A 27,792-nucleotide genomic window follows, 5' to 3' on the forward strand; every position below is an offset into this window, starting at 1 on the left:
ATTTTATTTACTTACTTTCAGAGGGGAAGGGAGTGAGAGAGGGAGAGAAATATCAAAGTGTGGTTGCCTCTCATGTGGTTGCCCCTACCAGGGACTTGGCCTACAACCCAGAGCTATACCAGCCAGAGCTACTTCAGGTCATTTTCTTAATGATATGTGATGAGCTGTCACTATTGACTAAAATCAATTAAGTTTCTGAAATTCTTATGGATCTTTCTTTCCTCCTTACACTGACAATCCCCTACCCCGACACCCAAAGGCTGACTGAATCCTCAGTTCCCACATCTGTCTCCTCCCAGAATAATTTCCTGTTCCTACATCTGAGGGACAATGGAGCAATGATGCACTCACACTGCCCCCTCCTGGCCCACCTACTCACTATCAAGGAGCGCACACATCCACTCCTGTAAGACCCTCTGCTCCCACTCCTGCAAAAAAAAAGAAAAACAAGAAAATGCCCCCACAAAAGTCAAATGTCTTTATTTATATAAAAAAAAGTTTGTACAGTTTTAGTTCCTATGTTTAAGAAAAAATCCCTAAAATTGCCATAATGTTTAGATTCACTGCAAACTATAAAAACAAGCTTTTATATATTAAAAAAATTTACATTTTACAATTTTCTACACGCATGCACAAGGTCTCAGTTCTGTAAACCACCCCTCCCCCCCAAAAAAAGAAAAGAAAAATGTCTAAATCCAACAGTAGAAAATTCTACATTTACAATCTCACTTGGAAGGGACTCAAAAAGCCCTCTTCCTTTCGCACACAGAGAACAAATCACAACAAACACACACCAGGACCAAGTCCATCAGCAGATGCTGCCCGTGGAGAGGACAGAAAAATGAGATGACAGACTGACAGACACTACGGAGGGTTGGAGAACTCATCTGGGCCCAACAGTGAAGCACAAACTATGGGTAACAGATGTTTGATATGAAAAGGTCAGGGATCCTAATGTCTCCTTGAAGGGTTTACAACAGGAGTAACCAGGTGGGGGTGGGGAAGTGGGAAATTAGGGCTGAAATGCGGGGGGAGAAATATGAGAGACAAATGGGAAATAAGCAAGAATAAACACAGCATGAAAAGTAGATTACAGAAAGGGACCAATGGGGACAGCCACAGAGTGGCGAGGTAGGTGTAGGACTGAGGCACAGTGTCCTGGTAAAAAGGAACAGAGGGTGAGTGTTCCAAAGTGATGAAAAGAAAAACCTAGTGGGGCTGCACTAGGGTGCTACATAGTCAGAGAGAGAAAGAGAACGTGGGAAAGACCTGGCCACACAGACACAGTATCCCCTACTGTGACGGGGAAAAGGGTAGGAGTGGGGGGCTGTGGCAATAGGTGGGCACCCCCACAGGGAATGAGAGAATCTGGAGAATGATGGAACAGGCAAAGTGAAGGACACTGCTCAGAGGGACTGAGTCAGCTGCATGTCCCACGCAGTTCACAGCAAGAAGACAACCTTCCATACAGGAGAAGCAAAGGACAAACACAGCCATACACCTGACAATTCACCCCAACATTAAAAAAAATAATAATCAAAGAAGACAAAGATACCACAGTTCTGATGCAAAGGACCAAAAGACCCCATTCTTAGTCACGGCCCTTAGTGCTTAGAGTTGGTGGGAGGGGAGTAGAGTGGGGAGGGGGGATTCTTTTTGTTTTAGGAAAAAGGAATGAAAACATCACAGTGATTAAAAACATGGCAGGTTCTCAAAATACATCCTCCTGTGCCCTTAACCTAGGGCAGCAACAAAGATCCCAAATAGTTTCCCTCTCCAACTCAGTCCTTAAGCCATACCATATTCCATTCCTGCCCACAAAGGCAATGACTCCGATCACCATCCAGGCCCCATTTTCCAGGATAGTGAGGTATTTAGAAATGTGACCCAGAGGGGCTCCTCCCAAACCAGGTCTCTAAAGAAAAGATACCTTCCCAGTACTTCCAGGAGAGGATGTATTTCCCTCAAGTCTATCCAAAACCCACAGCCCCAGGCTGAGGCAGACCTCCAGGCCCTGCCTAAGTCAGCCCCCAAAACAACCCTCTGGGAATAAGGTAAGCACTGGCTGAAGAGCCCTTCTCTAGTAAGTGATGGGTGGACAAATGTGCTTTTTCAGAAAGAACAGCAGGAGAAATGCCAATCACTAGGGGCCACCAAGCCCAGGAGTGCCACAACACAGAGAGGAAGCCTCCCTGCTGAGACATCAATGGGGATCTTAATATAGGGCACACTCTACAAGGCAGCAACCAGTGAGCTTTCCAGGGAAAAGATGGACCTACCAGGAGCATCAGGAGTTATTTAGAGGACAGACCCTGGGTACACACCAGCCCAGTCACTAGAATGATCCACTACATGGATACTGGATGGAGGTATCTGGATACTTCCTAGTTCTATTCCCCTTGGCTAAAACTACATGATTTAAAGGCTCAGATTTACACTAAATACATGTTTTAAGGGGGCCAGTTAATTTTGCTCAAAACGAGATGGAAATTCTCAAGAATTCAGATTGAATGAAAAGACTATTAAAGGTAAATGGAGTAAAGGGCTAAGTACCCACAAAAGGCAGCAATCCTGGTCCTTCACCTCAACACAGAGGGAGACCAGAGCCCAGAGAACCAGGCAGAGAGAGAAGAGGAAGGGACCCTGGCAGCCAAGGAAAAAAGACCCCTGAGACAAAGAGGTGGACTTTAAGGCAGGGGATGAATAGGAGCTGCTGCCTCTCCCTTAAAAAGAGATGAGACATCAGGTCTCTAGAGCTGAACAGAGACAGCAAGACTGGGGGTAGCTATGAGAGAAAGAAAAATGTTTGCCTAAGACCATTGGTGTTGGGTTGGGGTTCACAAGCCACTAATTCTGTACAGCAGTCTACATGCCATCCTTCCCTGGAAAGAGGAACCTGCCCCACTAAGGTGGGAATGAAGGTGAGGGAAGGTTCAGAGGGCAAGGATCAGTGATGTTCCTGGGGGCAGGGTCTCTCCTGCCCTTCCCTCAAGGGCTGCCTAGGAGAGAGCCATAGGAAGAAAGGAGGTCACAGACAGTTTCTGCCTCAGTTTACCCAAGTCACACATGATTTTACAAGTCAAAAACAGAAGGTGGAGATTTCAGAGTAAAGAAGGCATATTCCCTTGCTCTGAATATGTGTGGCTGGTGTGGAAGGCTCTAACGACTAGGAGCAAATAACCCTGACAAGGGACCCCTAACTCTGAGGCTGTGTGGGAAGACACAGACATATCCTTGAATCAAGAATTCAGGGTCTGTTACAGGTGGAGTGAGTAGCAGAAGGGGCGAATCACCTGCTGTCTGGAGGTTTCAGGAAACTGCTGCCCTGGAGGAATTTGGCACTGCGGTTCTCTGAAGTTATGTTTGTGTCCTCCAGAGACACCTTGTCAGGATCCACTAGAGAGAACAGCCACAAGAACCTGGGTTTGAGAGTGGGGGCTCAGGAAAGCCCCGTGCACTTTCACAAAAAGATCATCCACAGAGAGGAGAGGGAGAGAGGCAATGGTTTCTGGAAAGATACAAAAGTGAGGGCAGAGGAGACGGAATTTCCCAGGTACTGCTGGCAGCAAGATGGTCTCTCCAGGTTCCAATGAGGTGAGTGAGGAAGAGACAGGGTATGGATAAGTTAATTCAAGTAAAAAAAAAAAAAAGAGGGCAAAAGGGGTAAGAGCTGCAGGAAGGTGGCGGAGCCTGAGCACCAAGCCCTCCCCATCGCCCGATGAGCTCCCCCACTACCCAGCCTCCCACTGCTGTTACATAGTCACACCGAGGTCTCAGACTGCAGCCTCATAACAAACTTGTGGGACTTGGGGTCCACAAACTCCTCAGAGAGTTTAAAGAAGGGAACCTTCCTGGTGCTGACCACCAGACTAAAGTCCTGGCGTTTTAAAAGGAAAATAATGCCATCCTTAAGCCCATTGGTCACCGGCTCCTCGCTCACCAGTGTCCACTGTTTGGCCAGCCAGCGTTCCTTGTGGTACTGGATGGTGGGTCCGGCCTCCAGGTACCGCTCTAGGAAGGCCTGCCGAGGGGAGAAGGAGCTGTGTTAGAAGATCTCCCACCGACCCTCCCTCCTGCATCCCCTGGAGGCATCGCTTCCAAAGACAACCAACATGCCCCCAGCTCACTGTGCATATAATCTTAGAATGTCAGAGTGGGAAGAAGCCTGAGATCATCTGCTTCAGACCCTTGCTTTATAAATGAGGAAGTGGGAACCCAGAGGCGATATGGCTCAACAGGGTCAGGACTGGAACTCGGCTGTCCTGACGTCCTCATCCTTTGCTCTTTCCCCTGTACCATGCGATGACCTGGGCAAGCCCTCCCACATTCCTCCTTCCTCTCCATTCAGGTGGTGTGGTTAGCGATGAGCAGGTCTACACCAGCAGAAAGTTAGAAGTGTCATAATGCAACATCAAGATGTTAAAATGCAACATCTTTAGTCATTCATTCACCAAGGATGGCTCAGAGGAAACAAGTCCAGAAAGTGGACAGTAGAGTTGAGAGATGGGTAATGGCTCAAACAGAAAAAAAAAGACCTGGTGGAGGTGAAGGGGTGAATGGGATTTTGGATCTGGAAATTCCAGTGCTCTTCTACAGATGAGAAATAGTTCTCATCATTCTCAAAATGGTCCCCAAACTCCCCCTTCTCACCGCTAAGAACTTTATCCCATGCAGAAATGGGGTGGAGGGGGTAGAAATGAGAGAAGAGACTGTAAGGAGATAGAGATGAGAGAGAGAGAGACTGAAAGAGAGAGATGGAGAATAAGAAAAGAAGTGAGAGAATATGGGGAAAGAGAAGTGGGAAAAAAGGGCCAGAATTAGAGAAAGAGGAAGGATGCTGAAGGTGGAGCAGCCCTACCTTAGGTGTCATGTCGTGTGTAATACAAAACTCCAGGTGCTGCAGGATGCTCTCCATGGTGTGGTAAGGCTGCTGCTTGGTGGTCCGGAGGTACTTCTGCATGGCACGGGCCATGGATGCAAAGATGGCTTGGGCTGCCTCCCGGGGGTCCATCACCTCCCTGGGGTTCTTCTGCTCCTCTTCCTGCAGCCGCTTAATGTGAGTGAAGGCCTCCTCCACTGCCACCACAAGCCTGGGGGACAGGAGGGATCTGGACCAGACACATACTTCTCATCTTCCCCTCCCCCCGAGCTCCAGCCCTCCAGTAGCAAGAACAAGGTCAGGCCTTTGTGCTCTTGAAGAAGTACTGGGAGATGGTAGGAGCATTTCCCCCACCGGGGACAGGAAACAGCTATAGAGCTCAGTGAACCAGCCCAGCCCAGGGACTCAAAGAGGACACTCTAGTGTTGAACCCAGAGGACAACTAGGAACTGTGCTATGGAAAAGACCAGCAAACCCTAAGAAAAGCCTTCCTAAATAAGTCACTCAAAACACACTTCATGGGGGGGAAATGAACAGATACAACCACATCAAAATGACAGATTTCTATTCAACCACAATAGCATGGGCAGCATTAATAAAAATCTGTTGGAGCTGGGGCAGAATGCAAAGAATTTGCTAGAAATCAAGATTAAAAAAAGGCAAAAACACTACAGAAAAATGGGCAAAAGAGATGAACAAACAATTCACAAGATACCTAAAAGGCTAAAAAATGTATGAATAAGTCACTTACTAGTAATTTGAAAAATATTTAAAATGTTAACAAGATACTACTTATCAATAAAATGTAAAAAATCAGGAAGATGATTATAATCCAAACACTGGTTAAGATTTGTAAATATTCCATGAACTACTCTGCAGAGATAGGATACAACAAGCTGGATGTATAGGCAACACCAGTGAATCTCAGAAACAGTGTTAAGGGGGAAAGAGAAAAAATAAGCCAATTTACATCAAAAGCATAAAGACACACAAACCAACACCAGTATTCAGAAGCCCTTCGAGTAGCTTAGAAAGGGATTCTGGGCTACATGAATGTGTGCATCTGTGTACAGCAACAGTTTCCCTGTTTATTCTTTTGCTTCACCTAAGCTTCTCAGTAAAGTTCTTTTTCAAATGATCCTGTTGTCTCAGGTGAACCAAGGGAAAAAAGTTTTCTTCTGCTTATAACACAGGTAATAGGAAGGAAAGGGTTCCTATAGTCCAAGAATGGTCATGCAGAAGATCTTAGGACCTTACGCAGGGCAGAAAGTAAGAGAGCAGGGGTCATCTTTGGTTTCCTTCCCAAGAGAGCCACTTCTAAGACAACTGGAAACATGTTGGAATGTTGCAGATGAGGTTGATGACCTTTGATCTACTACTGAAGACACCAGGCTTGTGGAAGGACAGGCTACCCTCCTCCTTTGAGACTTGGAGATCCACATGAGAGGAGGGACCTGACACCTTCTGCTCCTCCCCATGGAAATCCTGACAGACCCATGTGGGACCAGCAGCAGTAGGCACCAAGGAAGGTTCTTCAGGCTCTACTTAAATTTGCATAATAATGTGAATAGGAAAAAGGAAGCAGTGAGGACAGCCTTTAAGAGTTTACCAAGATATGGCACTAGACCTTCATTTTTTGCAGGTAAAAATGTACCATCTGCCAAGCAAGACTTCAAGATATGCTGTTAGGTCTTGTCTGCTCCAGTCCCTACTGCTGCAGGGAAGACTCACATCTTTTCATTGGGTCCCTGGCCCACTGTGGTAGGCAAAAGTCAAAGATGCCCCCATCCACCTCTGCCAGGTTCCCACTCCCTGATGATTCAATAACCATGGTACGCTTTTAGGATATAATTAAAGTACCAAATCAGTTGACTTTAAAATACGGGATTGTCATGGTGGGCCTGATCTTACCATGTGAGCCCTTTCAAAGCAGTTTTCCCCAGCTGATGGCAGAAGTCAGAGACCTGTTCCTGCTGACCTCAAGAAAAAAGCCAATCACATATTGTGAACTGCCTATAGGGCCAGATGACAAGGTTCTGCCAGCAACCAGTGAGCCTGGAAAACAACCCAGGCTCAAATTTCAGCCCCTATGACCTGAATTGGAGGTCTAGTAAACTCCACCTGACACAGGGACTATGACTTGTTTTGGCAGCAACAGAACATGAATACATGCACCCACCCTTAACATTGCTCGCTCCTCCATCTATTTCCACCTGTTACAAAAACCAGATGGTCTTCCTCTCCTGACCCTATCCACACCCACCACCCTCCAGGAACCCACCTGGCCCTCCGCTTGCGCACCCTCCGCTCATGCTCTGCCTCCTCGTAGTAGTACTCATTGTGGCTGTTGTCCCGCCTCCGGGCCGCTGCAGCAATCACAGCCCGGGACTGGCCTGTGGAGTTGCTGGTGCTGTTTTCTGCACGAGAGCAGGAGAGAGAAGGGATGGGCACTTTGGAGCATGGCCTTGGTTCTCACTCCAGGAAGTCTGGAGACAGCAATCTGACATGTCCTGAGGAAGCTATGCCCACCCCCAGCAATACCTCCTGTTCCCAACCCTCACGACCACGGCTGGGAGAGACCCACAAAAAACATAAGGTGCCATTGGAGGACAGAAGCTCTGCACATGTTTCTCGCCAGTGCAAGAAGTTCTGGAGCTCAGAGAGCCAAGGGCTTAGGACCAGGGCTGATGAGCAGATGGAGAGGAGCCAGCCTGGAAGGATACGCCATGGAAAAACGAGACAGCAGGTAAGATCAGCACCTAAGACCAACCACCTGGAGTCAAGGGAAAGGACAGGACAGAAGATGCTGGAACAAGGGCTGAGGAAAGGAGAAAGCAAGGGTAGGAGGGTGCACGAAAAACAGGGAGGGGGTAATTTGGAATTCTGCTTGGGAAGAGACCAGGAGGGCTGAGGAGCAGGGCTGCTCACCCTCTCCGAGGGAATACACCTTGAAGCCAGACACTTTCTTGGCCAGGACGGACTTGGGCAGGTTGAGAAGGGCGGGGTTGTAGACAGGGAAGTCATGGTAATACTTCTCCAGGATCCACACTGCCACTCGCTGGATGCTGTGGGGGAGACACAGAAGGGGGAGGGAGGAGGGACAGGCAAGGAACACAGGGAAAGGGATACATCAGGGCAGGTTGGCAGGGCAGGGAAGGACACAGGACAGGGACAAGCTGCTTCCAAGAAGCCTGGCTCAAAGCCTGAGGTCTACTTACCAGGCTCCCAAGCCTTTCTCAGGGCTAGGCCTCCTAGTCCTTCCCTGTCATGCCATAGCCCAGTGGAAAAAGGGCATTGGACCTGGGTCCCCAGCCAACAGCCACTAATTCCTTTCAAGATTCCCCCCAAGATTCCCTACAGGAACAGAAAGTGCTACTGATACTCTGTATGGTGTGTATAATATGGGAGCACCCTGCTCACAAGTATGGGTGTGGGGGCAGGGCTGAAGGGCTCTCCTCATCATTTTTTACTTTGGGGGTCCCAACTCTGGCCAGCTCATCTCAGTGACCACTCACCCTGTGCTCACAAGAGGCTGTGCCTCCAAGAAATAGAAAAGTGATTCCCAAAAGCCTGTTTGTGCCACATCTTGCACCTCTTTAGCCAATCCCCCTCTAAGATCTCTAACTGTTCGTTTTCTCACTACCACCACATCGTGCCAATCCAGACCATGGGCATCAAGCAGCAAACACTGTTGGGAACTCCTTCCCACATGGCCCTCCTTGCCCATCATTTCCAGCCCCACTGTTGCACCCCCTGCCCTGTGGTACCCCAGCCTCCTTCCCATGCCTGTCTGTCTGCCCCAGGTGGTCATACCTGAGATGGCCCACGTTGTAGAAGCGGCTGGCCCCATCAGTGGAGCGCACAACCTTGAGTGTGAACTGAGGCTGCAGTTGGCGCAACTCCAGCAGGACCACTGCCAGGTAGTGTACAAAGAGCAGGGCATCTACCAGTGACACAGCAAACTGCACCACGCCCTGGTAGCTGCGTTCCCGGGCATCCAGGATGCGCACACCGTAGAAGAGCCAGTAGGAGACAACAAGCAGGAAGACGAGCACCATGAGCAGGGCACGCAGCACGAAGACGCGGGGCAGTGAGACCTTGGGACGCCGGAAAAACAGGGCCCAGCTGCCCAGCAGCAAGATAAGAAGCTTGAAGGCCACAGAGATGAAGAGGCCTTCACAGGCTGTCCCACAGGGCTCCAACTCCTCCCGCCACAGCAGAGGAGGCAGCAGCAAGAAAGCCAGCGGTGTAAGAAAGGAGAGCAGCGCCAGCGTGGTACCAGCAGCCACCCCCAGGTGACGGGAGCAGTCCAATGGGACACTGTCCTCCATGTCCTTGGTGATTCGGGTGAGGTCATCGTGGGAGATGCTGTGTTCTGAAGTACCTGTTACTACCGTGGTCGTTTCCCCCCAGTTGTCATCCTACAGCAATGAGGGTGAGGAGAACAGGAGAAAGGACAAGGGGCATGAGAGAAGAGAATAAGGAAGATACGAGGGTAATCAGCTAGTATGAAGCCATCAATGAACAGCCTGAGCTCCAGTGTGTCCAAGCCTGGCCTCTGTAGGAACAGGACATCTGAAATTTGGACACTGAGGATCTTTACATTGGTGAGAATAACAACAACAAAAAAACCTGCACGTGCACAGATGACCCCCAGAGCAGAGGGTACAAGAGAGATGCTGAGGGAGATGCTCAGGCCATGACTGGGACTTAAGGTAACACTCATCATGCAAAGCAGGTAGGAGACCTGCAATACCAGGGTAAGCAGGAAACACCTATTCTCCAGGCACTGAGAGCCACTGGAGGTTTCTGACGAAGGCAGTAATGTGGCAAAAGCAGCACAGTGAAGAGAAGAAGGACACTAAGGGGAACAGAGGGGGAAGGTGAGTGATTACTGCAGAGTGTGGGAGACGTGTGGGAGACACGGTGCAGACTAGCACCACTCTGGCTCTGTGGTCTGCCCAGCCAGCTCTGCTGGGCCATCTACATGCCCACAGCACAGGGGCTGCCTAATCCTGGAGGCAAGGGGTGGACAGGCTGAGGTTCACAGATGCCCTTCTGAGTATGGTCCTCTCAAGCTATTTCTCTAAAGAGGCTAGATATATCCCACAGAGGAGCCACAAGACCACCAATGGCCATCAGTATCCATGCTCTTCACTCCTGGACAACCTGGGGATATGGAGTCATATCCTACACCCTAGGGATTCAGGTTACAGGACTGAGACATGGGATGAGGCATGTTGGAGACTGCCTGACAGAGTCCACGAGTAGAAGGTTGAGGAAGCTTCTCTCCCAAACACAAGAGTCTAATCTGAAGACAAAAAGTGGAGGCACTGACCAGTTTCAACTAAAAGAGCAGGGTCTACTCCTCAGTCTAGTATGACCCTGGATACATCACCTACCCTTTCCAATGATCAAGGCTTGGCCATGCCTCCCAACAGCAAGTGAGCCTATCATATCTTGGGGTCACTTTTAAAACTCAGGAGGCCAAGTCGCAGGGAGAAGACAGGATTGCAAAAGAGGGAAAACAAACAATTCCCTTGGGTACTGAGCTGTCCCCAAGACCAGGAATTCCCAACATTAGTCACAAGGGGTTCTTGTGAGGAAAAAATAGCTGGGAGTCTCCAGCCCCCTAAGATGCTCCTGAGAAAATAGAGGAGGGACGAGACATGGGCAACCTAGGGTCATCTCACATCTTGGCTCTGCCCTATTTTTAGCACTGTGTTCTGCCTACCAACATCCCTACCAGGCGAACACAGTGGGCAACAGAGGTTAAACAGGTGCATTACTGCCCTGGAGAACTCTCTTCCAGCCCCCTCTCCATCTCCCAGCCTCACTTCTCCTCCCTCCTCTTTCTCCATTGACTCCTCCCACATGTCATTTACCCATTTATCCAACACCCAAGCAATGCTAATCTATAGGCTGACACCAGAGGGTGCCACAGTGCCTTTGCCTGGCAGCTTCAAGAAAAATCAGGGCTGCCCATACCCCCAGGCCTCACATAGCTAGCACCAGCCCTCCTTATCTAGTTTACCAGGAGCCTGACTGACCGGCACTGGTCAGGGGAACCAGGGAATTCCCACTACACAGCCTAAATCACCCCCACCCCTCTGGAGACAAGGATGAAAGTGACTGTTGCTCCCAAGGAGATTTCAACTGAAATTCCCTGAATTCTCTTGAAGTAGGGTCTGACCCTGGGACAGATACAACAGGCCCTTTCAGATCTGGAACAGCCTCCCAGACCACCCCCCTCTCTGCACCTCATCCCCCTGATGCTCACCCGCTCATCCCCTCGAGTGGACTCATTGTCCAGCAGGGGCTCCCCTGGAGCCTGGATTGTCACCGATTTATCCCCACGATTCCCATCTCGGCTCTTAGAGCGGTGTCGGTCCCGTCGGTCCCTGCAGCAGAAGGCCAGGAGAACAGGCACAGAAGGTCAACAGGAGAACCTGGGTCTTCTCAGAAGCCACACCCACCCCACTTCCCCAACATGTACCCACCTCTGGAGCACTCCCAACCTCCCTCTGCCACCTGTGTCACCTGTGCTTTCGGGAGCTGCGGGAGTGGCCCGATTTGTAAGAATAGCCCGAATACTGGGATTCGGTGTCCATGGCGTCTGAACGCCGTGCCTTATAGCGCTCCAGGGCCACAGGCTGGGGCCTTTGCAGGGGCCCCACAGCCACCTCCTTCAGCACCGGCTTCTTCAGGCCGAGGGGCACCTTCAGGAAATCAACTGTCACCCTGAGGGACTCTATTTTGCTGGACAGGTGGGCTTCTCTCAGAGAAAATCAAGCAACGCCCCTAGGGAGAGAAAGCAGCTGGTTAGGGGTAGCTGAGCTCCTGGGGAGGAGAGGGGGGAGTCAATACAAAGGAAAACCATTCCCAAATGGAAGCTTCAGCAAACTGAGGGGAGCCCAGGCACTGCCTGAGACTATTACATCCAAGTTCCTTCTCTGTCCAAGGGGTCCAGTTCCTCCAGCCCTGCATCCTGGAAAGGGACCCCCTGAGACTGTGCCAAGAGCTCAGTGTGGAAGGATGACAACAAAGGCCTCCCAGAGTGACCCGACCCTGGAGGAGAGAACCAGGACAATGCTTTCTTCCTTATTCTGAGCCAGGGAAACAGAGGCTCAGAGAGGGCAGTGCAGGCCAAGTCGACAGTGTGGACAAATGGAGACCCCAGACAGCAGGAAGCTACCCCAGACCTCACCTTCACCCTGCGGTCACGTCCCACCCCCACCTCACAGCTTCTGAGTGTGCCTACAGGGGGCTGCCTAAAACTGTTCTCTTGGCACCATCTCCCCAGCATCTACGTCAAACACATCCACAGTTACTAGCCAGGTAGGTAGGTCAGCTGCTCCCCTGGAGGCTGAGAGTGTGTGTTTATACATGTATGTATTAGGGGGCAGGGTGAGGGATGGCAAGTAGTGGGGATTGAGTGAGAAGGAAAGTAGAAACCATTGTCCAAATGCCTAACACCCTGAAATGAGCCAGACTGTGGTTTATCTGGCTATTTGTGTGCTGAGGGGCAGCATCTTTCAACTACACTTTTACATTCTAATTCTGCAGAGAAAATGACCTCTCCCTCCCACCTCCTCTCCAACTCTCACCCAAATTCTGCTCATTCTTCAGAGCCGGACCTCAGCCCTTCTCAGAAGTCCACCCCCCACACCTACTCTAGCATCCAATAGTCTATCTTCCCCTCTGACCTGACCCCACCAATCATCATCATGCACTGAGTATTTATGTTTGATCTTCACTCATTGAGTCATCAACTGTTTCTTGGACACCTACTGTGAACTGTGTGCCCTGGGTATCCAGTAGTGAGACGGGCTCTGAGTTCACAGTCTAGCGGGGTAGCTGTACTCTGAGCAAGTAAACAGGGAAGCATACACAACTAGCCACACGACTGATGAGAGGGGAAGACCAGGAAACTCTCAGAGACTATTCCAGGGAGTGGGGACTACTTTAAACTGGGTGGCTCTGGAAAAGTCCATCTGAGAAAATGACACCTACAGCTAAAGGAGATCAGGAGTTAACTATGCAAAGTGGAAGAGAAGCCCAAGGAGCGGAGACTCACATATGGGAAGGTGAAGGGCAGGGACAAGCTCGTGTATTTTAAGAACCTTAAAGGACCAGTGGAGCTGAGGAAAGGAGAGGGGAGTGGAAGTGGGAGCTGAAGAAGTCAGGTTATCACAGGATCCGTGGACCCAGAGGAAGCTCGGGTTTTATTTTAAGCAATGGAAAGGCTACAAAGGACTTTAGCTATGCAGACGTGGATTGGAAAAAGTGAAAAGTAGAAATAGGGATACTGGTAAGGAAGCTACTGCTGCCGTGCAGTCCTGAATGGGGCAGAGCAGCAAAGGAGGTAAGAAAGTCATATTTGAGACAAACGGTGGTGATAGGATCCACAGGACCTAATGAAGAGTGGCTGGGGAGAAGCAGAGGGCCGAGACCTCTGCCTGAGCGAATGAGTTGTTGGCAGTGCCATTATAAAGTAGGGAAGACTGTGGAGGAAGCAAGTTTGGCAGGAAAGATGATGCTTTCCATTTCCAGCATGCTGAGTTCATGACCTTAGAGGCATCTGAGTAGGCAACTAGTGTCAGAGGAGCTGGATTTAGTAGCTGGAGATGCAAGGTCATGAGAATGAATGGAATCGCCTGGGGAATTAAATAAGAGGTCCCTGAGAACCCCAATATATAAATGTGTCCAGGGTAAAAGGAGCAGGCAAAGGGCTGAGAAGGTTAGGCCAGAGGAGTGGGCTCTTACACAGCCACGGACTCAGAGCTTTTCTTTTTTTTTTTAAATATATTTTATTGATTATACCATTACAGTTGTTCTATTCCCCCCCTTCATTCCCCTCCACCCACACCCTCCCTCCCCCACCATTCTCCCCCCCTTAGTTTATAACCACGTGTCTCAAGTTCTTTGGATTCTATATTTCCCCCACTATTCTCGCCCTCCCCCCTATCTATTTTCTACCTACCATCTATGCTATTTTCTGTGCCTTCTCCCCCCTTCTCCCCCTCCCACTCCCCTGTTTCTGACCTTCCATGTGTTCTTCATTTCTATGGTTCCACTCCTGATCTAGCTGTCCTCTTGGTTTACTTTTGTTTTAGGTGTGGTTGTTAATAACTGTGAGTTTGCTGTCCTTTCACTGTTCATATTTTTCATCTTCTTTTTCTTATATAAGTCCCTTTAGCATTTCATATAATAAGGGCTTGGTGATGATGAACTCCTTGAACTTGACCTTATCTGAGAAGCACTTTATCTGCCCTTCCATTCTAAATGAAAGTTTTGCTGGATAAAGCAATCTTGGCTGTAGGTCTTTGGATTTCATGACTTGGAATACTTCTTTCCAGCCTCTTCTTGCCTGTAAGGTCTCTTTTGAGAAATCCGCTGACAGTCTGATGGGTACTCCTTTGTAGGTGACTGTCCCCTTATCCCTTGCTGCTTCTAGGATTCTCTCCTTCATTTTAGTCTTGGCTAATGTAATTATGATGTGCCTTGGTGTGTTCCTTCTTGGGTCCAACTTCTTTGGCACTCTCTGAGCTTCCTGGATTTCCTGGAAGTCTATTTCCTTTGCCAGACTGGGGAAGTTCTCCTTTATTATTTGTTCAAATACGTTTTCCACTCGTGGCTGTTTCTTTCCCCCTTCTGGTACCCCTATAATCCGGATGTTGGAACGTTTAAAGATGTCCTGGAGGTTCCTAAGCCTCTCCTCATTTTTTTGAATTCTCATTTCTTCATTCCTTTCTGGTGGGATGTTTTGTTCTTCCTTCTGGTCCATTCCATTGATTTGAGTCCCAGTTTCCTTTCCATCACTATTGGTTTCCTGTGCATCTCCCTTCATTTCAATTAGTTTAGCCTTCATATGTTCCTCTAATTTGTGACTATAATCTACCAGTTCTGTGAGCATCCTGATAAATAGTGTCCTGAATTGTGCTTCTGAGAGGCTGGCAATTTCTCGGTCGCTGAGAGTTATTGGCTCTGGGACTTTGAGTTCTTCTTGCGCCATCTTTTGGGCTGTTCGTGCCTGTTCCGTAGCAGGATCGGAGCCCTAAAGTGTTCACTAGAGCAGGGCAACTAAGTCGCTGGGTTGTGACGTTGTATGTGGGGGCGGGGTCAAAGAGGGACGATGGCTTCCCTCTGCCGCCTGCCGCCGTGGCCCCCACCGGCACCGCAGCCACCGCCGTCACCAGGCCCACGCGTTTCGTCCCACTGCACGCGAGTGTGCCACCGCCATCAGCCCTCGCCCCCTGGGGCCTGCGTGGTCTGTCTCACTGTGCGCGAATATGCGCCCGCGGTCTGCCCCGCACCCCAACTGGTTCCCGTCTGCCTGCACGCCTGGGTCAGGGGCCCTGTCTTGCCCGACCCTGCTCGCTGCTGGCTCCGCCCCTCTTACCGTCCCCGTTGAACGGTTAGATGTAGTCGGACTTCCGTATAATTCAATTTTTTGTCCTTTGGTTGTGTCTTTGTTTCTCCAAACCTTTGTTGTATTCAAACTTGGTTGTGGGAGAAGGCACAGTGTTTCCACCTATGCCTCCATCTTGGCGGAAGTCCTCAAAGCTTTTCAAAGTGGGAATGACATCAGCCAGGTCAAGTGCTGCTGAGAGGTCGATTACATTAAAAACTAAAATGAGTTTGCTGTGTTTAGTTGTTAACTTTTCCCCCATGAAACTAAACCATCAGCAACTTACAAATAAGGAGTATAACAGTACCCACCATTCACCTGCCCAGGGGCACAGAGCAAGGAACTGACACCCATGTAGTAAACAAATATACCTCTGACTCTCAGGGAAATGACAATGAATGCAGGGAGATGAAATCAATGCTAAGTCCATTCATTTATTCTCCTACCCAAATTATCTGGAGGCACTCCATGGTCTAGTGATGTTTGTTATAACCCCATGTCACAGCAAGCGTGTGACAGAGACATAACACCTTGCCCTAACCACAGCCCTCTCTGAACAAACACCTTTGCCATAAGCAGGGCCCTTGTCGGTCACTCTGTGTGCAGTTTCCATGTTGGGGACCTGCCTCCTAAGAACCCATTCTACTGGTTTAGTCTTCAATATACAGAGTGGGGCAAAAATAGGATTACGGTTGTGAGTATGTGAAACAGAGTTTATTCTAATATTACTATTTAATAATTATTGTATCATTTTCCATACAAACAGCTGTGAACCCACTTTTGGGTTCTACCACGTAGTTTAGACATCTCCCTTGCATCTCTCTTCCTATGGCTCAGACTGTTCTCTCCAGTCCTCCTCCTAAAAACTGAATTTCACCAGGAGGTTCAAAGAGAGCAAGTGGGTGACAGACCAATAGCAGTGGGGACATTAAGGGGGAAAGGACTGCCATTGGACTGGAAGAGACACCAGAACCTAGACTCTCCATCTCTTCAGTCACACCCAAGTACTCACATCTGACAGAGCCATCAGCAATAAGAACCTGGGATTTGCACCCAAGGATCTGTATTGAAAACCTAGCTCTCCCACTGACTAGCTCTGTGACTATGGGCAAGTTACTTCTCTGTGCTTTGTAGTCCGGTAGTTTCATCAGCAAAACCGGGAAAATAATAACACACACTTGATGGAGTTGCTGTGAGGACCCTGGGGGTGAAAGAAGTGCTTTCATAAACTGCTCAGCTAGTAATTAGGTAAGCAATTAATATGCTCTGGCTCCAGGATCCCTCATACTCCAATCCCCAGACACTTCCTCTGAGACTTAGAAAAGAGGTAATATAAATAAATCCTGGTGTTAGTGTGACTAAATAAAAAAGTCATACATACACAGACAGACAGACAGACAGACAGACATACACACACCCCTCGTACCAAAACCACCACTTCAAACACACTCAGAAGAAAGCTTATGCCATTGTGTTTCCCCTACAGATAAATTTCAAACCAGACAAGGGTGCCAGTACCACCGCCACCCCATCCGCCAACCCTTTGTTCTAAGCTGCTCAGCCTAGGGCCCTACCAGCTACTTTAAAGACACACCCACACCCTGCTCCCCTGGCCTGCTTCTCCCCCCCTACTAGCCCAACTCAGGATACCCAAAAAGCACCAAAGCATGCTCTTCCCTCCCCTGCCAAACAGGGGGCCAAATAACCCAATTTCAGAGACCAATTTTTGTCCCCTCAAGTATCCCCAGAAACTAATCCCAGCACTGGAGAGGCTGGGAGGAGGGATGGTGGGTGAACAAACAGAAAGGCAGAAGTTCCCCTGGTATAATCAGTCTCAAGAATGAGAGGTTTGGAGGGTCTCCAGGGTGGGCAGTGTTCCCAGGAAAGACAGTGGGGGCAGGGATCACTGGATGAGATCAACAAGTGGAAATGAAGGGAAAAGCCAGACTTGGTCTGGGGCAGGGAAAGTGGGGGTTGGCAGGCTGTGAAAGGGAATATGTCCCATTACTTTTCACCTTGCTTCTAGCCCCAAGGCACACAAACACCCTCACTCAGTCCTCTGCTCAAACCAACCATGGATTATCTGGGGTTAAAAGGAGACCACAGAGGAGTCTCGGAGGGAGGGAGGGACAGAGAGAGGGAGAGTCTGTCACAAAAAGGAGACCCTTCTCCCCTCCAAAGGCCTTTCAGAAATAAAATTAAAGGCATGTGTCTCAGTATCATCCCAAGGGGCTTGGGGGGAGGGATGGGGGGATGGGGGGGGGCTTTTGTCCTAGTTACCCAGCTTCTCCCACATTGATCACCATGGATACCAAAGCCCCCTGTTGCCTAGGTGATGGCAGCCAGGTCCAAGAACCCAGACCCAGTATCTGAAGCTAGGAAGGTTATGGAGATGGGGTGGGGCGGGGGCGGTGTTGGGGACAACACAGGAGAGAATGGGGTTTCTCCTCTGGCGGCCCCAGCTTTTGTCTGAGCTCTGGGATCAGGTTTCTTCAGGAAACAATTGGAGGCCTCTGGAAAAAATATACTCAGAACCTGGCAACAAGCAGAAGAATCAAGGCCCTAGAAGGAGGGGAGAGGGGGAGGTTGGTGTTAGCCAAAACGCAGACCATGGCTAGACCCTTCCCCACTGCCCCACTTGGAGAGCAGTTCAGATGAACGAGGGCTTGGACACAGATGCTGGCACCCCGATGTGGGGCACGTGCTGAGGACTGCTGACAAGGAGGCAGGCAACCTGTTTACCACCTCCTTCTTCGGCTGCTCTAGTGAAGGGCCACCCCACTGCCCAGGCCTAGCTACTTCAGGTCTGGAATGGGAAAAGGAGGCAGGACAGAGGTGAGGATGGGGCTGGGGAAGGCACTGTGGGAACCAGACAAGAAGCGAGGAGAGGAGGGGACAGGACACAAACATGTACCTAAAAAGGGTGTTGTCTGTTTCTCATCCACACTGAGCACACGGCTGCAGTGCAGCAGAGGTGTGTGGGTTGGTTTGAGAGTGGACTTCCAGCTGGAGGGGAGGAAGAGGATGAGAAAGGATAAGAAGCCAAAAGTATTCCTCTTACAGAGCCAGTCTCTGACAGGATCACTTTATTTCTTCATCCATTCATATATATATATATATATATATATATTTAGAGAGAGGGGAAGGGAAGGAGAAAGAGAGGGACAGAAACATCAATGTGTGGTTGCCTCTCACACACCCCCTACTGGGGACATGGCCCACAACCCAGGCTGGTCCCCTGACTAGGAATCCATCCAGCGGCCTTTTGGTTCCCAGACCAGCACTCAATGCACTGAGGCACACCAGCCAGGGCAAGAGGACAACTTTCAATAAGCGGCCTTCCTCTCCTCAGGTGGGCACAACAGGAGGGTGATCCTGCTCAGATGCAGAAGGATGGCTGTACTACCTCTTCAAACCCCTCCTGGAGTAATGAGATCTTACCCAGTAAAGGTCTCTGCTTCCCACACAAGAGCCTGGGTCTCTGCATGTGCCCTGCACCCCCTTCCTCACTGCAACCCATGGGTGGTGTGGACATGTGGGCACCCCAGCCCCAGGGCACCCTAAGCTTCCCCCACCATAGCCCCAATGTCCAAGGACATCAATATGAGCTACACCCCAGGTGCTGGATGACCGCCCTCCTCGGTGGCACCAGGAGCCTGACCCCCTCAGCCAGGGTCCCAGGAGATAGATGTCTGTCGAGAGAGAAAGCATCCTGCCAAGTCATCAGGCCACAGTGAGCACAGCAGAGACTCCAAGCCATACCTATCCCTCTTCAGACCCCTGGTTTTTCCTCTTTCCCATGTTTCTCCCTGAATCTCATCGGTGTGCTCAATCCAGGCCACCCTGTCAGACACCAGCAGGGGTGGAAAGGTACAATGTTGGGGTAGGGGGAGGCAGGCCCTAAAATGGCTCCTGTGGAAGACAAAGAGGCTCCAAAACCTGACTATTCCCATGTCGTTCCACAGCTACCCCTCTGATCGCCTCCTTCAGCAGAAGATAGTGGACTGATCCACCAAGTTCTCAGCAGGTTCCAGCACTAAGCTAGTACAACCCTGGGTTTTACAGAGCAAAAGCTGGGGCCCTGAGATAGAAGGTGGCTGGCCCATGGCCAGGACACCTGAGCAGTCCTCCTTTGGCTTCCATTGTTAGAAAGACCTCATGAACACTGCGACTTTGAGTTGTGCCAGAGTGAGACCCATTTCTTTCACGAGACTCCTCTGGTTCCGGACTAGCCAAGACTGTGAGGCAAGGAAGGACAGAGGAGAATTCACTAATTCCTACCCGACCCCCTCTCCTCACCAGTAACAAAGGGACAGAGACTAGACAGGGCAAAGCCAAGACAACTGATTCCAAAGAACTCCTTCTCCTCAAAGAGGTGGTGTCTGCCCCTACCATCCACTACTCCTAAGGGTCCTGATGTCCCTTCATTCATTCCCATCCAGCCTCAGGCCATGGACAAGCCATCCATCTGGGTTTTCTCTACCACAACAAGAACTCAGACACAGAGTGGGCCAGAGCCAGCCCCAGGCCTGGGATCCTCAATCCTATACCCTGAAAAGCCTCAGTGTCCCCAGGGTCAGTGCTGTCCAGGAGACCAGAGAGAACAGCTGGATCTCAGTGAGCTGCAGGGGAGGAAATAGCTGGACCAGGGAGCTCAGGAGCTGGCACCAAGTGCTCTGCCCCAGCCCTGCTCACTAGACACTCTCATGGGACAGCCCCAGACATGAGCTCACCATCCTTACAGCCCCAGGGCAGAGGGCAGAAACCTTCTCACAGGGCTGAGTAGCAAGGCAGAGGCTATGCTTGTGTCACCCAGGTGTCTCTGCTCCACAGCAGCTGCTCACCACCAGACCCCAGTGCAAGGAGCAAGAGATGGCCCACTGACTGGGCTCCTGGCCAGGATACCTGAGCTTGCATTCTAACCGAAAAGGAGTGGGGGAATCCAGAGCCAAGCTCCCTCCACCTTAAGGAAGTTCCTTATTCTCCCTCTGCCTAAGGCAAAGGTAAGGATGGGTCCCCTCCAATTCCAGACACGCTTTTTAAAAAAGATTTTATTTATTTATCTTTAGAGGGGAAGGGAAGGAGAGAGGGAGAGAAATATCAATGTATGGTTGCCTCTTGTGCGTCCCCTGCTGCAACCCGGGAACTGGCCTGCAACCCAGGCATGTGCCCTGACTGGGAATGGAACCACGGTCATTTGGTTTACAGGCCCGCGCTCAATCCACTGAGCTACACCAGCCAGGGACACACTTTAACAGAGTCACACACATATACCCACCGGAGTACTCCCCCTCTGAAACCCTGAAGGGCTCCTGCCTGCCCCACCCAGCTCCACCTACCCCAGCTGGACAGGTTCTGTAGAGACCTGCTCTGCTTTCTCTGGCACCTCCACCCCCACCCCAATTCTCAAAAGTTTCTGCCCCCTAGAACACCACGCACAAGCACACACAAGTATGTGCACACTCACACACACCTGAGCCCTCCACTCCCTAGCCTTCCCAGTCAATCTGGAAGGAAACCTGGGCAGGGAGAGGAGTGTGAAATAGGAAGGGTGAGTAATCCCTCTGGCATATGTCCCAGGTGGAGGCTAAGCTAGTGAGAAGATAACCAGGGCTTCTAGATACCTGGATGTCCTGTTTAATTTTTACCAATGGGCAGGTCTCACAATTCCCACACACCAGGCTCCAAACTGCTTCCTCCCTCAGCTGGGGTACAAAGAACTGGCCTGTACCTGCCCACTAGGTAAGCTATGGAAGAGCCAAGAAGGAAAACGGGTACCTCAAAGTTGTGTACAGGAACAGAAGGTAGACAATGGAAGGTTTAAGTGTCTGGATTTGGAGGGTACCCATCCTTACCCCTGCCTTAGACAGAGGAAGATTAGGCCAACCTCCTGCACAGACTACTTTCATCCTCAGAGAAAACAAAAATGCCTCTCTCTTTCTCTAAGACACTTGGTAGGCCCCAGTTGTCACTAACCCCAAGAGGCCCTGCTTCACAGCAGAAGGAGGTAAAAGACGCTGCTTGTGAGGGGCAGTCAGCCACCCTTAGGCTTGCATATAGATGGAGACAACAGTGATGTGGGGCCACTGGTGATGAAGGCTGGTTTGTATGGGAAGAGCAGGAAGGTGGGCCCACAGGTGTGAGACACAGTGTGACTGGGATGCAGGTGGCACACCTGAGTTTCTCCATTCTGAAAACCTTCTCCTTCCACCTTAGCCAGTTCTTATCTAGGAAAACCAAGCCAGGTGAAAGGCCCCAAAACCAAGCAACCTCCATCATCTTGATAAAGCCATCACCTGAGGTTTTTCACTCTTTCCAAAGAGTCCAATGTCTCACACCCCTTACATGTGCTACCTCCATTCTTGGGTAAACCAGGTGATTAAAAAAACAAAAACAAAAACCAAGTGTCTCTGTTCACACTTGGTTGTTTTTTAGATTAATGGATTCATACCTCAGGCTCAGCACCTATTCCTGTTGAACACCCACTTACCCTAAAATGCCAGAGTCCCCCTCCCCAGACTCATGCACAAATTCACCATTTGTCTTCTGACCACGGTGGAGAACCAGGAGCTCTCTGATGAAAGCAAGGGTCTGAAGGACATTGTTAGGAGGTTACTGAGAAACTCTATAGGTAATGAGGGCCAGGCCCCTCCTGATCACAAACAAGGCCTATGAGCTATGGTGGCTGGAGGCTCCATGTGTGCAGTGGCCCAGCAGGAGGAGGCCAGCCCCAGGAGATCGTCTGCCAAGGTGGTAGCCATGCCCAGCCTTGTGACAACCTTGTTCCTCCAGAAGACTCCAAGTCAGGGGCAGACTTCTCTACTCCTCAGGCTGGTGACTGGACCCAAGTGTGCTTTACAGGAGACAGGAGAATTATTCAAGTTCAAGATTCAAGTCAGTAACGAGCAAAATCAGACCTAAATGGAATAAGAGTAACGAAAAATGGAAAGATCACTTTGGGAAACAGAAGAGCAATGAAGTTAGATAGACCTCACACGGCTTATTAGGAGTTATGTCATCTTAAATGAGTTGCTCATCTTCTCTAAACTTCAGTTTTCATATCCATAAAATGAGGATAATAGTGTTTACTTCAGATGGTTGAGAGTTTTCAACAAAATTATGTATACAGAATATCACAGAATCAGGCACGTAATAGATGCTCAATAAAATGTTAGTTCCATCCTTTAGAGGATGAACAGCCAATCCCCTCACCTTCCTGTTCCCATAGCCTCATTGTGAGAAGGAAAAACCCACCCAGAATTTGAGGAATCACCTTTGGCTACAGTGTTTGCCCCAGCCCCCAAATGACAGCCTCTCTCTGAGACTACACCCAGGTGCTGCCTAAGAGAGCAGCCAAAACCTCTCTTCCTCTCTCTGCCTCTTTTCCCAGGGGGTCCCGGGTCCCCAGCCTCTCTTTCCCTTCCCTCCTAGCACTTATAGTGAAGCAAGGCCTATGCTTCAAACACCTCCCACTCTCCTACCACTAAGTCCAGCTCTGTGTGGAATTGCAAGGGAAGGGGACCCCAGGCTTCCTGGCCCACCTGAGCCCCCAGCTTCTTCCCACTCCTCTCTCTCACTGCCTGTCCCTGATTACCAGGATATTCTCAGCTACACTGATTTCAAGTCTGCTTTTCCCAAACCCACTCCCAACTGTCACATCTGTAATTAATAACCTCACAAGGGGCATTAAAGGAGCACAGCAGCACCTAACTTCCAAAGACCACTTGTCCCCAAGGCAGGCCTCTGCCTCCTACTCTGTACTGTGCAGGGTAGAGGGAAGGGATGGCAAGATTCTCCCTGATGCACCTCATTTCTCACCAGATCACAAAAATAAGATGATGGAAAAAAGTATAAGATGACAGAACACTACCCAAGTCAGGTCAGCAAGTCAGAATTCTAGAAGGGGTGTGTGCTACTGGGGAGCAGGCATGGTTAGCATTTATTCCCAGGTCTCTCACATCTACCCCCGCCCCCCGCCCCCCGGCAGCACAAGGTTACACATGTAGAAATGGTAAGAAAAGAAATTTCAGGTCAATTAAGAGAAAAGGTAAGTTGACACCTAATAAAACAGGAAGATGAGAAACCAAAGGGATGAGGGTCAATGCATACAGGAGGGAGCTGCCCAAGAAAAGAGGAGAAAAGAGTGAGTTTAAAAGTCCCATCCCATCCAGATCCTGAGAAGAGGCTGTCCCACCCCCCAGCCTCTCCTCTTCCTATTTCCTCCATCCCCACAAACCACATAGGACTTAGTTACAGGCATACTTCAGGATCCAATAATACCAAGCTGTGTATGGTTCACCAGCACCCCTAACCTGGCTCAGCCTCTCCTTGCAGTGCTCTCCTTGGTCCCCTCACTGTCTGCCTAACTTGTCTTTTAAATGATGCTGAGGGCAATCCATACTGTGGAATACGATTCTGCCATTTAAAGGAAGGAAATCTGATACCTGCTAAATGAACCTTAAAGAGACTACAGTTAGTAAAGAAAGCCAGACACAAAAGATCACACACTGGATAATTCCACTTATATGAAATATACAGAATAGGTAAATCCATAGAAACAGAATGCAGATTGATGGTGGGAAACAGGGAGGAACTGTTCAATGAGCACTGGTTTCCTTTACAGGTGCTGAAAATGATTTTAGACAGAGGCCATAGTTGCAGAACACTGAATGTAGTAAACACTACTATTCACCTTTAAATAGTTAATTTTATGGTATGCAAATTTCATCTCAACTTAAAAAAAAAAACAGTCAGCTCAGGAAACATCTCCTCTGTGTACCTTCCCGGACACCCACCCCAGGGCCCACATTCTTGCTCTATGCTCTGATGGCCTCTGGAACCCACCTCCACACAGCACTCACTAGGCTAAGTGAAGTGACATGTTTGCACATGTCTCCACTGTGAAAGCCTGCCTTATTTGCCCCTCCATTCCTCGTGCTTCCCACAACACCTGGCAGATAGTACCCAACAAACCAAAGCCTAGCTCTCCTCCCCAGCCCAGAACTCTCTCCATACCAATCCTCAAGCAGAACCCAAACCACAGATGCTACCACTTACTACTGAGTGCTTCCCATGTGCCAGGCACTGTGTGATACACTCTCTATTTATGACTTCATTGAGTACTCATAAACCTAAGAGGCAGGGCCTATTTTTAACTCCATTATATAGGGGAGGCTTCAAAAGTTATCTACTTTTCTTTGAGGTCACAGAACTAGGAAATGACAAAAACAGAATATAAGAGCAGCTGAAACCCAGGGAAGGAGGCCACTGGGAGGATCTGAAATTCCTTGAGGAAGGCCCTATCTGCAGTTGGAGGATGGCATCTTAAGACACAAGCTAAGAAATGAGGTAAGGATTTGGGAAGGGTACCCATCCTCTAAACCTGAACATCACACCACTATTAAGTCCTAAATCCAACCAACTATGTTAGACTCTTCCCTTTGACCTCACAGTGTGGGGAACTGTTGGAGGTGGAATGAGCTAGGGAGATGACTGGGGTCCCTAAAACTCAGAGGAAATGAGGGGAGTTCTAGAGCTCTTCCCTCCAAAGCTTCTGTTAACCAAGTTCACACCCCTTCTAACTGGAAGGACCTCTTAGAAACCAGATGAGCAGATAATTCTGTCTTGCTCTCCATCCAAGGAACGGGGCACTTCCTCAGACCTCCGAGGAACAGAAGGCATAGACAGCTGGCACAACAGAGGCTTGCCCTTGAAGGAGGGGTCCATGTGGCCACTGAGTCCAGTCTGGAAGTACTTGTAGGGATGGCACTTCCTATTGTCTGGCCACAATTCCTCCTTCTTGGAAAAGTGCCCCACCACTATACACACATGCAGTGAGAATGCACAGAGCAAGCAAGCTGCCAAACGTCCAGAGCACACTGTCCTAGATGCAACCACACATTGGCCTCCAGAGTCCTATCCACCTGACAGGTGTCGAATTTGATGGAATAATGCATTTTTAATCCAGTCTTTTCCTATTCTGTCCCTACCCTCAAACCCAACATTTTCTAATTGCCACCACCGCTCTTACCCCAGGTCTTAGGAAATGGTGGGGAGCCTGAGGACTAAAGAAGGAACATTCCAATTACCTGTGTCCATTAGGGACTCTAACATTCCAATCCAATTCCTCAGAGACCCGAATGGCCAATCACAGTCTCAGCTCCTAAAACTGGGTATGTTGACCTGACTTCTGGCAGCAAGAGGAAAATGGCTGAGAGTGAGATGGGCAAACAAGGCGAGCATTTGAAAGGAGAAGGCCACCCCCTTCCCTTCACTCCAAAATAGAAAAGACAAGAAAGAGGAGGAAAGCAAGTGGCTGCTGCTTCTTTTGGAAGAGATACATCCACTTCCCAGGCAACATGACTTCCCATTGTGCTCTCATGATGATGGAACATGGGTACCTGCCCCTTCCCCAACTCGGGCATCTGCCCTCTTGCAGCTCAACCCTTATTCCTCACCCTCAGACCTTGCCCCAGACCACAGAGCCCCATCCAATCATGCTTCTTGCCAGTGAAACAGGAAACTGTATGACAAACCACATACACACTTTCATAAACTCCTGAAGACCACCCATCCCTGGTTTCCCCAGAGCTCCCAAGATACTTTCTCAACCCCATGGAGGGAAACCCAAGTTGTTCGGCGCCAGGTCTTATCCCTCCAGCATGCATGCTCCTTCCTCTTGCCTCCATCCATTCCAAACTCCAAGACTCCTCAGGAACTGTCATATCCTGGAGGCAAGCAGTGTTAATGGGTTCTGAAGCAGAAACTCCAAGATGGCTTTCCAAGAGAACTACGGCCTGGGTGAGGTGGGGGTGGGGGTGGTGCATATTTGGGTTGGAAAGCCAAGATTATAGCCTCTACAAGCATAAGAACCCAACCTATGACTGGGGAAAGGGCAGTGGTCCTTCTTACTCTTCTCCTAGACTCCTCCAATCTCTGATTTCCCTAGGACTACAACCAAAACCCCTTTTCCCTATTCCTCCAATACACATCCTTTTCTAGAAAAACCTACTTCCCAAAACAGGTCCCTCATTAGACAGCCCACTGTCACCTATATAGGTCTGAAATGCTTAAGGCGGTACCCTTGAACCCAAGCAGGGACATCCAAGAAGCCTCCGAATCCTCCAGACAGCCCTCCCTTTAGGCTTTCTTTCAGGGAAATCTCCTGCAGAAGCAAGAGATAAGTACCCCCAACACACACACCACCTAACGCAGGCAAACACACACTCGTACTTATCCATCCACAAAGGTTACACACAAGAGAGCAGATTTACTCATACTGCTTCCCAGTACACAGGTGCACATACACCTATTTGGGTATACCCCATTCTGCTCTTACACACCCACATTCCTCAGTCCTATACACTTCTTTTCCTCCTTCACACACAAACACACACGCTTTCCCTAGAATGTACATGTAAATCCATGTCCAAACACACAGCATATCCATAGTCAGCGGTTCCCTGGGCGCACACACACTCAGGCACAGAAAAACACACCTCCAAACCCACCTGCAGTACACAGAAAACAATAGTGCACACTGGTCCTCTGCCAATCCTTTAAAACTCATATTGCAGAGCCCACCGCTCTCCAAACAGGCAAACAGGAATGGGGAGAGGGATGATGGGGCCTATCCCCTGGGCCTGCTACCCAATGCCCTGGTTTCCAGCACGCTAGCCCCATCCTCGAGCTGCATACACACACACACCCTCTACTCTCTTCGGCAGGCTCCCCAGACTCCACCTTACACCCTACACCATCCCTTCCCCAGCCCTCCCCACACTCTACAGATGTGAATGCACCCTAAGCACCTTCACTTCAATACCTGCAGACCTTAACACTGCCTCTCCCCCGACCTCCGACACACACTCCCATTCTCTGACTTTAACCGGCTCCCCCCGGATCATTAAGGCCCCCGCCCGACCCTGGGACCTGGAAAGTTCCGGGCTTTCCACGCCCCGCTCCGCCCCTCCCCATGCGCCCCTTCCCCTCCCAAAGTTGCAGTGGGGGAGCGGACCGGAAGGGGGTTGCCCCATACTCCCCTTCCCCCCTAAGCCGCCTCGCTCGCTCGGGAACCGGGCACCCCCTGGCTCCTTGCATGATTGTCCTCCTTTTCTGCCTTTTTCTTTCTTTTTTTTTTGGAAACTTTGTCCCTCCCCCCTCCACCCCGCGACCCAGCACTCACCCGCCGCTGTGACCTGCCCAGTGGACTCCGCGGGCACCCTGGTCAGCTCAGCGCCTTTGTATCCGCAGCGCCTCGGGTCGCTCCGAACTCCGCGCTCCCGGCCCGGCAGTGCGGACAGACGGGTGTGGAGGGGGCTCCGGAGCCTGGTCACCCCCTCTTCGTCCCAGGCCGCTGCCTCTGCCCCCTCAAGGCCCGGGGGCAGGGGGGCCGGGGGCAATGGGGGACGCTCAAGCACCCATGGCGGAACCATGTATCTAAGGAATCAGGGATCGGGAATCAGAGCGAGAGCCGGCGGCGGAGGGGGAGGGGACGAGGCGT

General features: G+C 50.1%; 1 protein-coding gene across 5 annotated transcripts; it reads right to left on the reverse strand.

Moving 5' to 3' along the window:
- Nucleotides 1–87: 87 nt before the first annotated feature.
- VANGL2 (VANGL planar cell polarity protein 2) lies at nt 88–27,792 on the reverse strand. 5 transcript variants are annotated; one of them, XR_005068482.1, is made up of 10 exons: nt 27,475–27,792; nt 11,420–11,680; nt 11,160–11,280; nt 8,693–9,300; nt 7,808–7,944; nt 7,161–7,296; nt 4,859–5,108; nt 3,941–4,021; nt 3,294–3,396; nt 88–428 (listed from the first exon to the last, which is right to left on the reverse strand). XR_005068482.1 is itself a non-coding variant. In XM_037059780.1 (9 exons), exons 2-9 carry the CDS (start codon nt 11,488–11,490, stop codon nt 372–374), a joined length of 1,461 nt encoding a protein of 486 aa, XP_036915675.1. In that variant the 5' UTR covers nt 11,491–11,680; nt 27,475–27,792; the 3' UTR covers nt 88–371. The 5 variants fall into 5 exon arrangements, 4 of the variants coding, with proteins under 4 accessions (XP_036915675.1, XP_036915676.1, XP_036915673.1 ...); XM_037059780.1 differs by lacking the exon at nt 3,294–3,396; XM_037059781.1 differs by lacking the exon at nt 88–428 and having other exon boundaries at nt 459–3,396.

This window comes from Sturnira hondurensis, unplaced genomic scaffold, assembly GCF_014824575.4.
Source record: "Sturnira hondurensis isolate 20B ecotype Veracruz unplaced genomic scaffold, ASM1482457v3 Scaffold0011299, whole genome shotgun sequence".
Taxonomy (NCBI): Eukaryota; Metazoa; Chordata; class Mammalia; order Chiroptera; family Phyllostomidae; genus Sturnira; species Sturnira hondurensis.

What these genes read in the sequence shown, in the direction of transcription:
- VANGL2 (XM_037059778.1), bottom strand. Translation starts at nt 11,490, where the DNA reads ATGGACACCGAATCCCAGTATTCGGGCTATTCTTACAAATCGGGCCAC. An exon ending in TACAACGTGGGCCATCTCAG is followed by an intron (nt 7,945 to 8,692) that starts GTATGACCACCT and finishes TCTCCCCCACAG; the next exon opens with CATCCAGCGAGTGGCAGTGT. An exon ending in CACACGACATGACACCTAAG is followed by an intron (nt 4,022 to 4,858) that starts GTAGGGCTGCTC and finishes TCCCCTCGGCAG; the next exon opens with GCCTTCCTAGAGCGGTACCT.